The 18,738-nt window shown below is 43.1% G+C and overlaps 1 protein-coding gene across 1 annotated transcript in view; it reads right to left on the bottom strand.

Annotated features, from left to right (window-relative positions):
• LOC126413258 (ras-specific guanine nucleotide-releasing factor 2-like) overlaps window positions 1–18,097 on the bottom strand; it is a 1,992,910-nt gene extending 1,974,813 nt beyond the window's left edge. The window contains 3 exon segments of the mRNA XM_050083160.1: window positions 4,561–4,717; window positions 16,892–17,171; window positions 17,945–18,097. Coding sequence (XP_049939117.1) covers window positions 4,561–4,717; window positions 16,892–17,171; window positions 17,945–18,097 — 590 coding nt within the window.
• Between the last annotated feature and the right edge of the window lie 641 nt (window positions 18,098–18,738).

Raw genomic sequence — 18,738 nt, 5'->3', positions numbered from 1 at the left:
GCCAAAGGCCTCGCACAACACTTCAACTAAAATGAAAGTCACATTTTAAAGAAACAGAACGAGTGGTGTTCAGAAGTGTTCCAAGGGTCGGCCTGGGAAGGTTGCTCAAACGTAAGGTGAGCCGAGACAGGCAGTCATGAGTTGAAGTTAGGTAATCGCATGGCAACCCAGACTAGGTACGGCCCGAGGACAGACCAACAATTTGACCAATTCCCCTCTGTCCGACCAACGGCACAACAAAGGAGAGTACCAGCCGAGGACAAGAATACGAACAGCACTACGCCTCGAGAAATTGGCGTCTAATAACAGCCAGGGGAACAATAACCACTCTAAGCAAATGTGAACCAAACACCTTAAAAGGCTGTCGAACTACGTCCCATGCTGGACAGCAATAACACGACGAGGAAAAGGCACACTGCCAACAAACTACACTAGTGACCAAGGCAGGTAACTGGAGGGTTAACGGCTACAGGGCAGAAAATATCGCTGGTACACTTCACTGATAAGTAACAGTCAAATGAATAATCAATCACAACTTAGGAAGACGGCTGCAAGATTTCTCCAACTCCAACACATCATACGATGCTGATAGCCCGAACGGCCAAGGGGGCAAATCAACGAATAGATGTCACAATAGTTGAGGTTTCGTAACAGATTAACTGATCACTCAACTTCAGCGTCTAGGTTCGGTGGGCAACGAACTTGTCACTCTCGCAGCTAGCGCCTCACCATCTGACAGCTCGTTTACACCGCCAGCGGACCCGGCCGGGCTCCGCGCCGCGGAGACCTGCTTGCTGCTCCGTGCCAACTGAGTGACTCCACACACACCACCACCCGGAAACACTGGCGGCACACCAAAGATAGTACGACAGTGCTAGTATCGATAAGCGCTGCTGCTGCCACTCAACGATTCAAGCCAGCAACTTGGTTACGCCAGTAAGTAAGGAAGAAACAAGACGCCACTCGATGTGACGGAATGCCAAACAACCAACGGCATGAACGCGAACAGTATACGGTTCGCTACCAGAGCGAGATGACGCTGTAGTTAGCACACTTGACTCGTATTCGGGAGCGTGGCGGTTCGATTCCGCATCAGAGCTTCATAGATTTTTCGTGATTTCCCTAAATCGCTCGAAGTAAATGCCCATATGGTTCCTTTAAAAGGGCACAGCCGATCACGTAATCCATCATTGGGACAATCAGAGGTAGTGTTCCGTCTCCAATGACCTCGAAGTCGACGGACCTTAAATCCTAATCTTTCTTCCTATAGTAGTTTCGATCAGGCTGTAACTATATTAACACTGCCAGTACATTAAAAGATGAAACCAATAATCATTACACCTATAAAATTTGCAACGCAAATAACAAAATCATACCTAAAGGCTCAACTGCATACCGTTTCCATTGCTTTATCAATAGTGCTTACTATAACCAGGAATAACACAGTAAATACATCACAGCTCTACAGTTTATTAGCACAACACTGCTACAAATAATTCTGTCACCAAGCGCTAAGACGTGGCACTTTATTAAAATTATATAAATTGATGGTGGTTACGTCTAGGAAGTGCAAGTGAAATGTGGAATTCATGCGGAAATCGAGCAGCAGGTACACCAGTCTGAGAGACGAAACAGTCCACTGCAACGTAGCACTTCCTAGTCGTGGAGTAGAATATAGCACGTTGAGAATTGGCTTGTACACGTCAGTAGCGGCGCTAAGTAAGGTTCCGTAGCTTACGGAGCCGGCGGATAGGGTCGCTGTGTGTTCTCGCGGCCAATCGATGAGTGTTATGGGTGACCAGTCGCTGTGGTTTGAAGCGCGGGCGAGTGCGGAGGTCGCCTGCGATGCTATGAGCGATCTGCCAACGGAGAAGCACGGTCAGCGATGCGTTTCTCAGCCGCGTGTAATGGAGCCCGCTGCTGCTGGGTGCGGAGATGTACTTATGGTGGATACCGCATCCTTCCCCCTTGCGGAAGCGGGAGACTGGTGGCGAAGGTTGTACGATGTGGACCTCGGAAGCGGAATATGTGAAGCAGGAGAAACCAGTGGTAAGTCTTCATCTTCATAAGGAATTAGTCGGGGTTCATGACCAGGCAACATCTCGTAGTCCAGGAAAGGCAGCCTCTGGGTTGGCTGACGTCTGGGGTAAGTCACTCTTGTTGTAGTGTGGTGTTGGCCCACTGGTTGGGGGCAAAACGCATGTATAAGACTAGCGTTACACAGGCCGGATGCCTTGGGGTACAGTGGGAACTAGTTGACTGGTAATGATGGTGTGGAGAGGGGGATAGAAAAAACTGTTGGGAAACTAGTCGAGGACCTCCCACTACAGAAGCTGCACCCTTCTGTCCACATTACTGGACGATTGTTCCAGGAATTCAGGCTGGTTGCCGGCGAAATCCTTTCGCCCACCCCAAGGTCCCAGGGGGGAACTTGGAAGCAGACAGTGGTGGTGCTTGCCGTGGAATTGGTATGAGCAGCCTCAAGAGGGTCCGTGGAGAAGTTCCGCTGAACTTTTGTCTCCGAGGGATGTGGACATGACTGCTAAAACCAAATTAAAAATGCATCAGGAGAATGATCCTGCAGGTATTTGTTCATCTGAGTTTTGTAAGCGCTGCCGATTCTCTCGGCTTAGTCATTAGATTGTGGATGGAAGGGGGCGTTAGAAGGTGGCGAATGCCATGCTGGGCACAGAAAGCACGAAAGTCCTCGCTACGGAATCGTGAACCGTAGTCAGTTACGAGCACTTCTGGCAGACCTTCAACCGCAAACTTTTTTTTCTAAGGCTGTGATGCTCTTGGTAGTTGACGTGACATTGCATCGGACAATGTACGGAAATCTGGAGTGAGCATTAGCCACTATCAAGTACATGGTGTGAACACTGGCCTGGCAAAATCAATGTGTACCCATTCCCAAGGGCAAGCACATGGTGTTCAAGAAGCAGATGAATCTCGTGGGCCTACCCGTTGGCATGGCACGAGGGACATGTTCGGGTGAGTCGTTCAGTCTCCCGGTTCATGCCGGCCAGTTAGTGAACCTACAAACCAGTAGTTTGGGACACCCCCCAGTGACCTAGGTATAATACTTTCAGGACGTGCTGACGTTAAGAATAAGGAATGACTACTCGTGAGTGTCTCTCGTCAGAAATGTGTAGAATTACTCCGTCAATCAACATGAGCCGTTGGTGGATATTAAAGAACTGAAGGAATTGTGCGGAAGCGTTGGGAGGTTGTTGTTCGGGCCATCCATGAAGTATGAGACTCTGGACTTGTTGGGGTACCTCGCCGTTACTAGTTGCGTCTGCGTCCACGGAGATGGTAATCTACTGCGTCTTCTGCTTCTTCTTCGATATGAAAACAAAGAACTTCTTCTTTGTCAAACTCTGGATCCGACCCCAAGGAAGGAGGGAGGGGGCATCAGCGTTGGCATGCTTAGTAGTGTTGCGGAAGCATACTGGTAGCGCGCCAAAAGTAAAGCCCAGTGCTGGAGGCACTGAGCGGTCCTGTCTGGAATTGATTGAATGAGGAGGTCAGCGGTTTATAGTCTGTGACGACGTGAAACTTTGTGCCATAAACAAAAATGTGGAATTTCTTTAATGCGAAGATGATGGCCAGCGCAGTTATTTTTTTCTGTTTGGGAGTACGTACATTGTGTATGTCAATGTTTTTGATGCTAGGTCACAGGGTGTTCAGAGCCATCCGCCTCCCTGTGTGCCATGACCGTTTCGACGCCTGTATCATGGCGTCCGTTGCAATAACTATCTGTTTTGTTGTATAAAAACGAGAGAAGCACGGGGCTGCCAACAAATGGGATTTATACCTATGAAAGGCCCTCTCGCAAGCTGGTGTCCACTGGAAAAGCACCCCTTCTTTGCACAACTGGGACAAGGGAATGGTTTTTGTTGCTGCTACAGGCAAGAACTTCCGGTAATACGATATCTTCCCCAGAAAGGAGTTAAGGTGATTAAGCGTTGTTGGTTTGGGAAGCTTGATTATGGCTTCGACATGTTATCTAGTGAATGAATGCCTGAGCTGGAAGAAACAATATTATTCTTTTCTGAAATTTTACGCCAGCCTCGATTAAGACGCTAAATAAAGATTTCAGATTGCGAAGGCATTTCTCCGTGGTCCTCCGTGTTACAATTGTGTTGTCTACGTAGTTAATGCATCCATCCAGTGTGAGTACTAATTGTTTCAAAAACCGTTGAAGAATGGCTGGAGCATTCGCTATACCAAACATTAGACGTTTCAAACGATACAGCACGTGTGGCGTATTAAGTATAAGAAACTGTCGAGATTCCGCATCAAGGGGAAGTATGGACCCACTAGGTCTGTTTTAGAGAAGAAGTTTTCAACTTTTTAATTTTGACAACAATTCTTTCGGCTTCGGAACAGGATATGTCTCAATCTCTGATTGGGTACTGCATAGGCGGATCTTCCAAGATGGCTTTCGCGCAATGACTAATACTGTAGCCCATTCACTAGAAGAAATAGGTTCTAGAACTCCATTTGCAGTTGGGCGATTCGACCCTTCCTTTACTTGGACTCTGAAAGCTAACAGACCGGCGCGGGCTCATTAGCACCGAGTGTTTCAGTGCGATGTGTTCCTCAAAATCCTTTGTGGTGCCGAGTTGCGGGTTGGTCATGTCCTCATAATCCTGGCAATGTATCTCTAGGTCCGAGTACGGAACATCTTCGAGCGCCAAATTCACAGAATCGTCTGTAATGAAAATTCAAACTTCTGAACAGAGTCAACTCTAAACAAGTTCTCAGTGGAATCACTGTAACGACTAAGAAGGCAATGTGGCGGATGATATTATGGTAAGTCGTTGGCAGTTCGACTGACCAGCGTTCTGGGATAGTATGCTTATCATATGCCATTAGACGTCTCTTTGTTTTTCGCAAGGGAAGAGCTGCAAGCAGGTACGTAATTCAGAATGCTCACTGATTCGCCGGTGTCTACTTGTACTTGAGCCGGTTCTTCTGCAATTTGCACTTCTACTAAAAGCTTATTCGAGGCCTCGAGATGGTCTGTAGTGGTTACCACATTAACATCCATCTATTGGGCTGGTGGCTGTCTTGCCTGACGGGGCTTGCGACATACAGAAGCTAAACGGCAGTTGGAAGATCATCTTTCAGAACAGTCTTCACGTTAATGTTTTTTAAAACTTTCCGGACATGATTACCGTTTTGGTACCCATGACCGGTTTGATCGGCTCGAGCGGGATGGAGGGCGTTGTTGGTTAATTGTACGGCGTCCCAGCTGTACAGATGCCTCGTCCAAATCGGCACTAGTGTGGTCATTGGCTGCTGGCTCGGATGTATCTGCATTAACGCCTGCTCGGTAGATCTACGACTCTAGTTCCGTGCCTGCTACTCAGGTTACTTCGAAACTTTGTCTCTGTCCAAAATTTTGTCTAATGATGGGTCTTCGAGTTAAAGTGCCTCGTGCTAGTAATCCCTGTCTGTCATGACCCTTATCATTTCTTTTCTCCTTTCTTTAGAGGTAACATTTTCGTCCTAAACCTTACAGTTCTGAGGCCCATTCCCTTTGAGTCTGGTTTGGCTGTTTCTCTCATTTGTAAAATGTTATCCGAGAGGAAATAACATGGCTATGCCGCTAGTACTGTTTAGCCACCAACGGAAGAATATTTGAAAAGGTGGGCCCCGAAGGCTTAGATAAGGGATCCAATTTGCTCAGTAGACGGTAAATCTCAGGTTTTCACCAAGACAGAAAAAAAAGATTTCATGACAGTGATTAAAATTCTTCTGGGTATTATGCAGCGTCATTGCTAAAAAATAACAACAATAATAAACTAATACCGACGTTTCGGCCGAATTTCAATTGCCGAAACGTCAGCTTTAGTTTATTATTGTTGTTCGTTTTTAGCAATGACGCGGCATAATACCCAAGTAGAATTTTAATCACTATGACACCGGCCGCGGAAGCCTACGTTCTTATATCAGATTTCATGATGGTGACGTTAGTTACCTTGAATGTGTCGAACTGCTCCAATAACCTTCAATCGTAGGCTTCCCAATCCTCTACAGCCTCATCAAAGGAATGAAAAACCGGCACTTGCTGTGTTGCTTGCATCTGCAGTTAGCCTTGAAGAATTGGTTGGACGGTGTTCAGTAGTAGCTTCTGCTTCCCGTCCTACTGATGAATAAGTTGCGTGAGTAGTGCTTCCAGTAAAGATGGTTGCTGGCTCGTCGCCATTTTTATTGTGTTATAAGTAAGAATAACACATTAAATATGTGACAGTTCCACAGTTTACTAACACAACACTGATTCAAATAATTCTGCCACCAAGCGCCAAGTCGTAGATTAACACTTTACCAATGTCCAGAAAGTGCAAGTGAAATGTGGAAATCCGGTGAAAATCACAAGTCCGCTGACAAACTAACGCCAGTGAACTTTGAAGTCCAAGATCCATTATAGAGCAGGGATTCTAAGTCCAGAGCGCAGCCAACATCGAGCAGCAGATACAGCAGTCCAAGATACGAAACAGTCCACTGCAGCGTAGCACTACCTAGTAGTGGACCAGAACATAGCATGATGGGAACTGGCTTGTAGACCTCAGTAGCGGTGCTAAATGAGGCACCGTAGTTAACGGAGCCGGTGGCTGGGGTCGCTGTACATCCTGGGTGGCCAATCGCTGAGTGTTACGGGTGGCCAATGATTGTGTTTTGAAGGCGGTCTGCGATGGCAGCAGCGGGAGATTCAGTAGTGGTGGGTACCACAGTACTGAAGGCAATAGTTGATAGAGGTCGAGATTTCCTACGCCGAGTGAAATCCTATTCTAATCTACATAACTCTAAAATCTGAGGATATAGATATTGATTTCTCGAAAACAAATCTTCATACTCATCCATATTCCTGAGCGGTGCATCGGCTTGCGTTGGTGCAGTTTGTAGGTTTCCGGCCTCTGTTGGAGGCCAGACGGTATCGTTTAGTTGGCGCGGTTGCGGTTACTTGTCTTCTTCTCGTGTTCACTGGCGCCACTCGGTTTCGCAAGCATTGCCTGTCCGCTAGTGGCAGCAGCGGCGGTTATCGATATGTACTAACTGTTTCCCTATCTTTGGGGCGACGTCGTTGTTTTTCCGGGTCGTGCGAATTGGGCCAGTTCCGTTGGGGACTCAGGAGGAGTCAGGTCCACGCAGTGCCAGAACACGCTAGGACCGCTGGACTGTCCGATGCAAGGGCTGTGGTTACGAGGATGCACGACCTCGTCGTAAACTGGATCCAGCAAGCTTTAAGATGAGTGCATTCAAATCCAAGTAGAGCAGAGTCGGTCACCCGTGTGGGTCCCGTAGTACGTATGTGATGTTGTGACAGATTATCATCGCGCCGTCATGTGCAGTTTGTTGATCTGCGTACCGCTTAGTACTTGAAGATCCTACTGTGTGAAAATCGCTTGGCTCAGTGATTAGACGGTGTGGTTACTCAACTGTGAATTAATAAAGCAGTGAAGATATTTGTTTCATTCTGCCAACCGTCGTCAGAGTTGTCACATTGAGTTCAGTGTGTGTTTCTGTGTCTAACGAAAGTGGTGTCACTCATTTGGTACTTGGTTTTGGTTCGCTTTGCGATTGTTTCCTCAATGACGTGTGGTTGCTGATTCTGATTGGTTACATTCCTGTTTTGCCTCGCACGCAAATCGAGTGGGGTATTAGTTACTGTTAGTTGGTCTGGTGTTCTGTACTGTGACTTGTTTGTTCAGATTTTCGGGTTTGTGGAATCGGACGGAAATCTCGTTCCGGCACTCTGAACACAGTAATGTGGGGACGTAGTGCAGACCGCCGGTTCCGGCTTTGACGTATTATTCTATCGTCGCAATTGGTTTATCGGACGTAAGGTAGCTTGAGCAAGATTAGCATTAGTCGTTCATTAGATTGCCACTAGTCTGACTTACCATCTTGTGAAGTGAGTGCAACTCTTGGCTGCCTATGTCGTCGCTAGCGATAGTGTCTGTTGGCGGACCTTCTCAGAGGTCGATTCCAGGAGCACCGAATGGATCAGTTGCTTGTTTTTTAAATTAACATTTGCTGTTGTATTTGCTATTTTACAGAAGGGTTTAAATTTTTTTTATATTATTGCCGTTCCTAGCGTGTAAGGCCTTCAGCCGTGATTGTGGTCATTTGCTTTACTAACACAACACTGATTCAAATAATTCTGCCACCAAGCGCCAAGTCGTAGATTAATACTTTACCAATGACCAGAAAGTGCAAGTGAAATGTGGAAATCCGGTGAAAATCACACGTCCGCTGACAAACTAACGCCAGTGAACTTTGAAGTCCAAGATCCATTATTGAGCAGGGATTCTAAGTCCAGATTTTAGTAGTAAACCTTAAAACCTTATTTACTCCCATTCCTGGCGTCTGATACCTTCTGCGGTGTTTGTGGCGACTTGATTTTGATATTTAAATACCTGTAATTTGTAAGTTGCAGCGAGTTTTAAACAATTCTTAATGTATTGCCATTCTTGGTGTGTAAGGCCTTCAGCCGTGACCACAGTGGCTTTTTTTTAACATATATCTGACTTTTATGGTGATTGGCTAAATTGTAACGCACTGAAAACACTATTATTTACACTGCTATTTATTCCTTCCCTAATAACTTGTGGTATTGTTTTTTTATTTATTGTTGAGTCTGGAATTACTGGTTTAAAAATAAATGTGTTTATCTGTAAAAGGTAACCAATAGTAAGTAACTACGGCCCCGTTCACAATCGTAACCGAAGCCTGCCTTCCCTTTACCACGAGGTCTCAATTCCTTTCTTTTATTTTGCCTGCCAGAAGACCTATTGCTTCCTCTTTTTTTCCTTGACTAATTCTCCCAACCGCGTACAGCCTTCTCCGCTTCATTCTTTCGCGATGTTTGTTCCAGTTTCTCTGTTTTCTTGTATTTTATCGGGGAAATTAGATGGGAGGATAAGTTGAAAAGTAATTCGAAAAAGTCAGTGCATTTTGCCCCCAGATAGCAACGTATGTACGAGTGTCGTAGAGGCTGCGGGACAGGGCACGGCATCCAGTGCAAGACGGTGGTCGTGCTGGCCGAGTGCACGCGCGCGGGACAGCCTCCGACCGTGCTGGTAGTGTGGGCACAGGACTGTGCGCGGAAGACGTGTGTCACGAAACGCGCCTCGCATATGCTGAGGACTGTACATCACGGTAGCAGAGTTCAGTTGGTTTCGAGAGTTCAAAATTTGGCAGGCCAAGGGACAGACCTAGGACGGTAGCAACTGGAATGACAGTGCAGCGTGTGGGTCATTGGTAATGACGTAATGACCGGCGTGTGACGATCGGTGAGGTAGCGCGTATTGTAGGCTCTTCAGACGAAACCATTTACATCGTGCTTGAAGAGTTCAAGTTTCATAAAGTTTCTGTGCGGTTGGCGTGCCACGTGTGGAATGAGCAACACAAAATGAACAGCACGGATTTCTCTTCGCAGCATATCATTCGGTCCTCTGCAGAAGGAGAAGGCTTGATGGCACGAACTTTTACAGGCGCGGAGTCTTGCGTTCACCACTTTCAAACGGAATCCGAGCGACAGTCCACGGAACGGAAACATTCCACCTCCAGCAACAACAAAGCGTCTGAGGCCATTCCATCAGGCGCGGGGGTCCACTCGCCGCATCACCACGCGGGCTGTCGCTCTGGCGGAGTCGCAGCCCCACGGTGGGCCGACACCCCCGGAATAACAAGGCCGCCTAGCAGTATTAGTGACGTCACACTAAGTGGCCCATAGCCAACGCAGCAGTCCACGGACACCTCCGTATAGACGCGCCTGATGCTAAAGATCTTCTGTCCGTCATACAGAAAGGAGCGAACTGATCGACAATTCGAACGAAAGACCATATTATATATATATTCTTGTAAACAGTATAAAGGTTCATAACGAAATACCGATTACATATACGGGCAGGAATAAGTTTAATCGATTGAGGAACTTTGCCACTATCTGATAATTGTCAGAACACTCTTTAGCTTTTAAACTCGCATGCAGGTGGTGACAAATGCTAACTGACAGCAGGACTTAACATTTTCAAGCCATTACACTGCAAGTAAATTACCTTAAACACCGTCATAGGTAGCAAAACCCTAACAACTTTTGTTTACAATAAGGTAACAAAAGTTTGCTTTATCTCATAAAACACCTGACTACTGTGAATTTACTCATATCTTCATGGTGACAGCTCTTTTCAAGAATTTTTACAAGTGTATCTCCAGTGATAAAGAATGGAAACAAAGGACAGACATCAAATATTCTCCTTTTAACATAGAAATCACTGAACACAAGATTCCGTCTTGCACTATGATGCTAAGGGACTGCTCTTTCCTTTAAGAAAAGCCTGACAATTTGAAGTTCACTCTGCTATTGAAGTTACACTTCTAGAAATAATATTCAAAAATGTTATGAACGGTAAGATTAGTAGGAAATGAAAAACAACCAAGTGCATTACATGTAAGAATGTGAGCAAAAGGCTGACGCTCTCTTTACTTACCATTTTCAATCTCTCTACAGGTCACTTCCTTTGTCACATAGAAATCACCAACTACAAGTCTCATTATAGCTATCTGGTACTAACAAAGTGATTTTCTATTTAGAAAACCTGACAATTTGATGTTCATTCTGGTACTGAAGATAAACACTTTTCAAAGGAGTTCTAGAAGTAGGCATATATCACATATAGTAAGAAACGTTGAACAACCATGCCACCTGATGTTACTAAACTATTAAGCCTTTCTTTGCCTGACATACCAATGTACTGAAGTAGCAAAACATTGAATGTCAGAATATGACATCTGTGCACTCTAAACAATGGAGTTTCATTAGCAATCAATGACAACAGAAACCAGAAATGTATGTTAAAACTGGTACATCTATTTCAATATTTTTTAAAATCATCATCACTGACACATATCACAAAATGAAGCACCATCAACATACACATTGCTAGATTCTCATCATCACCATTCATCTATGCAATTTTCAGTTTCCTATGTGGGTGCACATTTAGTTCTAAGATACTCACAAGTCTTAAATTCTTTTCTGATTCTAACAGCTACTTACATGATATATGATACTGACTTCCACATAATCGCCAGTAAAGTTCAAATCAAGCTACCAGTATCTAGTGAGTCGGTTTGAAATTTACCTTGCAGGGAATATGACATATTTAGTTTTCCACAGCAGTAATAATTTATCTTCACTAAGCCATATGTGGTAACCCTAAGTGCTGTATATTTCTCTAGGGGCAATTTACCATTCTGCAATTTTAAACTTCTACATTTGTCCAACCATGTAAGGAACTTATCCAGGAAATTGTACCACATATCCGTTACTTTGTTAGTCAGTAGTTTCTGAATTTTTTACTATGGGTTCTGATGCAGGCTAATGACAGGTAGCAATCAATTCATGTTGAGCATAAAATAAGATGTTAAGGCCGTGCCAAAAAGACTCAGTTTTGTTTCTTACACTTTTCATGAAACTGTAGAGCACTTACATTTGGTTTAACACTTGACAGAGCATAACATCATTCATTTAAAGGGTAAAAGCAGTTTATTTAACTGGAGGTTACTGATAGGGAGTGAACAACGTATTATAAGCAATATTACAAAAATGTTGTGGAACTGTGGCCATTAAGAAGTAGATTTTTGATTCTTAGTACTTTGAAGACATTGTACAGCACTTGCATTTGATTTTACACAAAACACATTTCATCAATGAGAAAAACATTTTGTGTTGGGGATTTCAGGAGTTCAGAAGGAGGTAGCAATAAAATACAGATTAAAGATATTAAATTTAAAAAAAAGTTTATTTCAAATTGTGGTATAGTGTTAGAAGTTTCCTCTTTTTAGAACTTTGGAGAGACTGGTCAGAAGTTTCATCATTTTTCTTATTACAAAAATTATTTAGTACTGTACTTACAGTGGTCCATATAATTTTCTTACACATTTCTGATACAATGTGCTGAGGACAAGAACTTTCACACAACAGATCAGCAGCCATAATTATTTTCCAAATTAGTTCAGCTGCTACTGCTCTTTCATATAACAGCTTCAGGAATGATGATGTTGCCAACAACTTTTGTAGAGTCAAGTAACTATACATAACTACTGTTATAGGAAATTCACGTGAGAATTTCAAACTTCCTCTGTCCAACTGTCAAATTAAATTAAACTGTTTCTCAGTTGTCATTGACCTACCCAGTATCAAAAAATTTGTGCAGTCACTGCACTGAACTTTCCTAATCAATGAGTGGCAACAGAAACCAGCAATGTATGTTAAAACTGGGAGTTCAGATTAAACATTTTTAAAATAATCCTCACTGATATTGACATTAAAAGTACATTCACTATCATTCACACTGCTCTCAGTACTTTCATCACGACTATGCATCTCTACAATTCTCAGCTTCACTTGTGGGTGAACATTGAGTTCTAAAACAGTCATGAGTCTTCTTTTCAGCTTCTAACAACTGCCTAAGTGAGATGTGATACTGACATCCTGATAACTGTCTGTATAGACCAAACCTTGCTCCCAGAGAATCAGTCTGGAACTTACCTGGCAGAATATATGACATTTTTCGTTCCTTGTAACAGTATTCAGTTACTTGCATTAAGCCTTATGTTGTGAGTCGAAGTGCTGTGTGTGTTTCCACAGACAATTTACCATTCCCTGACTGTAAACTTCTCCATTTATCTAACCAAGTAAGAAATTTATCAAGAAAACTGTAACGTATGTCTCTGCTTTATTGGTCAGAGGCTTCTGCATTTCTTCCTTATGGTGAAGTCCCTTCAGAGGTGCTTTAACATTGACAATTATCCACCAAGTCCTAATAAGATTTATACATTAAGCAGTACCTTCCCAGTTTTCTACATTATGAACTGGCCCCAACTCGACCATGCTACTTTCTATATAATCACTGAATATTTGAGTCACCAGCTAAACATTTTGCCTCTCTAAAGATGAAGGTACCCGTGGTCTAGGGGTAGCGTCTTTGATTCGAAATCAAAAACGTCTTCGGTCCCGGGTTCGATCCCTGCCACCGCCTAAATTTTGATAAATAACCAGCATTGGCGGCCGAAGACTTCCGGCATAAGAAGTCAGCCTCATTCTGCCAACGGCCTTGTCAAAGAGGGCGGGGGAGCAGATAGAGGTTCACGGCACTCTCTTGTCCTAGGGGTGGGAAATTGCCCCTAAAGGCGGAACAATCAGCAATGATCAACGACATGAGGATGCAGAAGGCAATGGAAACCACTGCATTAAAGACACGTAACGTGTATCCACAGGACATGTGGCCCGTAATTTAAGAAGTGTCATGATGATCTCTCCATTGGCAAAAGATTCCGGAATAGTCCCCCATTCGGATCTCCGGGAGGGGACTGCCAAGGGGGAGGTTACCATGAGAAAAAGATTGAATAATCAACGAAAGGATAACGTTCTACGAGTCGGGGTGTGGAAGGTCAGAAGCTTGAACGTGGTAGGCAAACTAGAAAATCTGAAAAGGGAAATGCAAAGGCTCAATCTAGATATAGTAGGGGTCAGTGAAGTGAAGTGGAAGGAAGACAAGGATTTCTGGTCAGATGAGTATCGGGTAATATCAACAGCAGCAGAAAATTGTATAACAGGTGTAGGATTCGTTACGAATAGGAAGGTAGGGCAGAGGGTGTGTTACTGCGAACAGTTCAGTGACCGGGTTGTTCTAATCAGAATCCACAGCAGACCAACGCCGACAACGATAGTTCAGGTATACATGCCGACCTCGCAAGATGAAGATGAACAGATAGAGAAAGTGTATGAGGATATTGAAAGGGTAATGCAGTATGTAATGTGGGACGAAAAACTAATAGTAATGGGCGACTGGAATGCAGTTGTAGGGGAAGGAGTAGAAGAAAAGGTTACAGGAGAATATAGGCTTGGGACTAGGAATGAATGAGGAGAAAGACTAATTGAGTTCTGTAACAAGTTTCAGCTAGTAATAGCTAATACCCTGTTCAAGAATCACAAGAGGAGGAGGTATACTTGACAAGGCCGGGAGGTACAGGAAGATTACATCATGGTCAGACAGAGATTCCGAAATCAGATACTGGATTGTAAGGCGTACCCAGGAGCAGATATAGACTCAGATCACAATATAGTAGCAATGAAGAGTAGGCTGAAGTTCAAGACATTAGTCAGGAAGAATCAATACGCAAAGAAGTGGGATACGGAAGTACTAAGGAATGACGAGATACGTTTGAAGTTCTCTAACGCTATAGATACAGCAATAAGGAATAACGCAGTAGGCAATACAGTTTAAGAGGATTGGACATCTCTAAAAAGGGCCATCACAGAAATTCGGAAGGAAAACATAGGTACAAAGAAGGTAGCTGCGAAGAAACCATGGGTAACAGAAGAAATACTTCAGCTGATTGATGAATGGAGGAAGTACAAACATGTTCCGGGAAAATACAGAAATACAAGTCGCTGAGGAATGAAATAAATAGGAAGTGCAGGGAAGCTAAGACGAAATGGCTGCAGGAAAAATGTGAAGAAATCGAAAAAGATATGATTGTCGGAAGAACAGACTCAGCATACAGGAAAGTGAAGACAACCTTTGGTGACATTAAAAGCAACGGTGGTAACATTAAGAGTGCAACGGGAATTCCACTGTTAAATACGGAGGAGAGAGCAGATATGTGGAAAAAATACATTGAAAGCCTCTATGAGGGTGAAGATTTGTCTGATGTGATAGAAGAAGAAACAGGATTCGATTTAGAAGAGATTGGGAATCCAGTATTAGAATCGGAATTTAAAAGAGCTTTGGAGGACTTACGGTCAAATAAGGCAGAAGGGATAGATAACTTTCCATCAGAATTTCTAAAATCATTGGGGGAAGTGGCAACAAAACGATTCTTCACGTTGGTGTGTAGAATATATGAGTCTGGCGACATACCATCTGACTTTCGCAAAAGCGTCATCCACACAATTCCGAAGACGGCAAGAGCTGACAAGTGCGAGAATTATCGCACAATCAGCTTAACAGCTCATGCATCGAAGCTGCTTACAAGAATAATATACAGATGAATGGAAAAGAAAATTGAGAATGCGCTAGGTGACGATCAGTTTGGCTTTAGGAAAAGTAAAGGGACGATAGAGGCAATTCTGACGTTACGGCTAATAATGGAAGCAAGGCTAAAGAAAAATCAAGACACTTTCATAGGATTTGTCGACCTGGAAAAAGCGTTCGACAATATAAAATGGTGCAAGCCGTTCGAGATTCTGAAAAAAGTAGGGGTAAGCTATAGGGAGAGACGGGTCATGTACAATATTTACAACAACCAAGAGGGAATAATAAGAGTGGAAAATAAAGAACGAAGTGCTCGTATTAAGAAGGGTGTAAGACAAGGCTGTAGCCTTTCGCCATCAGGATTGATGGTCACGAAGTCAATGAAGTTAAGGAAGTCTGCTACCTAGGCAGTAAAATAACCAAAGACGGACGGAGCAAGGAGGACATCAAAAGCAGAGTCACTATGGCAAAAAAAGGCATTTCTCGCCAACAGAAGTCTGCTAATATCAAATACCGGCCTAAATGAGGAAGAAATTTCAGAGGATGTACATCTGGAGTACAGCATTGTATGGTGGTGAAACATGGACTGTGGGAAAACCGGAACAGAAGAGAATCGAAGCATTTGAGATGTGGTGCTATAGACGAATGTTGAAAATTAGGTGGACTGATAAGGTAAGGAATGTGCAAGTTGTACGCAGAATCGGAGAGAAAAGGAATATGTGGAAAACACTGATAAGGAGAAAGGACAGGATGATAGGACATCTGCTAAGACATGAGGGAATGACTTCCATGGTACTAGAGGGAGCTGTAGAGGGCAAAAACTGTAGAGGAAGACAGAGATTGGAATACGTCAAGCAAATAATTGAGGACGTAGGTTGCAAGTGCTACTCTGAGATGAAGAGGTTAGCACAGGAAAGGAATTCGTGGCGGGCCGCATCAAACCAGGCAGTAGACCGATGACCAAAAAAAAAAAAAAGATGAAGGCCACAGGGCTTTTACAGACAACCCATAACCATATTTTAACAGTTTTTGGCTTTCTAAGTCATGTACTTCTCTAACTGCAGCAAAAGATGCATACCTAACAATATCAGAATTATCAAAATTTGGATAACAAAATGTTTGCCTGTGGTTCTTCAGATTTATCCAGTTGTTCCTTATACACTTGAAAATATGGACAGTGTCATGCAGAAAAAACATCGGTCTTTTACCATCTGTAGGAGATGGGTATACAAAACTGGCTTGTGGTGGATTTGCAAAGTATGTAACACATTTTCTGTTAATGGCATTATTATCTGTAACAAGTGAAACAACCTGAAAACCATCTGCTTATATACCTACTACTAAAGTTCTTACTTCATTAAACAAGCTCTCTGCATTCAGTTTTTTCAGAGGCAATATATGTACAACAGTTTTGAAAGGAGAAAAAATACTCTGAATCATGAATACATGTGCACTGGTTACTATTTCAGCAGTATCCAAAGTCATTTCAGTAATATTCCATCCTTTATAATCTACATGTAGTTTGATGTGGATCTCATCTAGCATAAAGGTAACAAACAGTTCAAGTAGTTCCAAACATGAAACTTCATCTTTCAAGTGACTTAAAAAATTTGGAAAACTTGGGTTCACGTTTACATTACAACTAAGCTTCCTTAATGTGTTTGGATGTGGTAGAATGACAAAACCAGATGTTCGCAAAAACTTACAAGCATGTGGAGAAATTGTAAACAACACAGCACAAAGAATCAAAACCTCTGGATCAAATCCATGGTGTGCCTTGGATTGAAGACATAATGCATATCTTGACCTCAAGAATGAAACAACCTTCCTCTTACCTTTTTTCACTGGTAATGTTTCAAGAAGGGAGTGAATAACTGCCATGTGTAAATCACTTTCCCTGCGACTAATACAGTTTGTACACAGCTTAATCACATTTTCTGCTTCAGTTACACTGCAAACTTTCCCTGGAAGTGTGCTGGCAACAATCTCAACATCATTTACATACAATTTAACACTGAGCTTTCTACAAACTGTTAAATACACAATATCATGTGGAGTTTTCTCAAAGTTAAGGTAGAGGAACAGTATACAGTCTTCTTTCACATCTTTACTCCACTGTTGATTTAATGTAACGTTCTCACAGTTTTTTCAAAAATTCACTATAATCTGGAAAACTGTCATTTTCCCTTTGTGCAGAAGCTGTTTCTATTCTTTCAGATATAGCTTTACTTAAGGCATCTGCTTCTAGCCGTTGTCTTCTTTGACTTGGGACTCTCGTTGAACATCTTGTCTTGGGCTTAAATAACTGGGACAGTTTGGCAGGAAACATGGCACTGCATTTTCTTTCAGTCTTGGTTTTTCTAGAGGCAATGTCAAAGTTCTCCCTGTTCTCCAGTCAACTGCTGTGCTTTTAAGAATCAGGTCACTCTGACTGAAGTGTTCTTGACAAACCTGGAAAGGAAATGAAAAGAAAATTGTTCCATAACAATTTCGAAATTAATTAACTGTACTTAAGATACAAAGATTTCACATTAGTAAAAGTATGCCGCACCTCGTACGTAACACTACCTTAAAATGATTTGTTGTTAGTAATGCAAAAATGCTACTCATCAAACGAAAAAACTTTAGGGCCAGGGCATTTGGTAGCCTGACTTGCATTTGTAACTGCTAGCCGAAATCAAATATACTGCTTACATTGTCATCTATAGTCTTGCGTTAACTTACACACTTTATAGTTAATACATACTGAAACATTCTAAATCCGAACAATAAAAATCGTTTAAACAATACTTTCAATGAAAGTAAACAGTGGAGTCTTTGTAGTTGTAATTTATTCTTAAGAAATTAGCTTCGGTTTTTTGTTAATAATGTAGCTTGTTACTACTTACCACTGAATGTTCAGAGGGAGTGAAGTTCTGCCGTCGAATAGCATGTGTCCACTTCTTCCTCGGTTCTGCGTCCTTTGGAAATCTGAACACAGATATCTTTTTCCCAGTCTGGTAGTTGCCAGTACAGCCCGGTACACAGCACTTACTCACCATAGTGTAACGGACAAGTACTTCGCGGTGGTGAAAGAGATTTATCAAAATAACAACAGTTTCAGCAACTCACAGCTCGACACTCGATAGCAATCCACTCGCAGCAATACACTATCGCCATATTGGGCCGCTTGTCGTGACGTCACGGTGACGTATCAACCCCTGCTGGTTGGCCTCGTTTCCTCGGAGGTGTCGGGTGGGCGCTCTAGCGCCGCTCCAGGACACGCTGCGTCCATCTGCGACAATCCCGACAGGCCGTCCGCCGCGAACAACCCGGCCTTATTGGTGAAGGGTGTCCTCCTCCTACCATCACACAGCAAGACAGACGCAGAAGCTGCTGCGAACATTTCAGTGGGAATGCTCGCAACATTCGCCGTACAGTCCCGTCTTGGCTCTCAGTTACTTTCTTCTGTTCGGGTCTTTGATAACTAATTTGAGTAACAGAAGTTTAGAAAATGGTGATGCGGCGCCCAAGATGTTGCACGATCGCCGCGACGCCAACCAAAACGTTTCTTTGCTTTCTGGTATCAACAACCTAAAGACATGGAATAACTGACTGAATGTACAGGATGAAAATGTAAAAAAGTGAAATAAATTTGAGGAAGTTGCGATGATTATTATTGGGCTGTATCTCGTGTTATATC

Source organism: Schistocerca serialis, chromosome 7 (genome assembly GCF_023864345.2).
Source record: "Schistocerca serialis cubense isolate TAMUIC-IGC-003099 chromosome 7, iqSchSeri2.2, whole genome shotgun sequence".
Classification (NCBI taxonomy): Eukaryota; Metazoa; Arthropoda; class Insecta; order Orthoptera; family Acrididae; genus Schistocerca; species Schistocerca serialis.
This window is presented reverse-complemented; position numbering and strand designations above follow the sequence as displayed.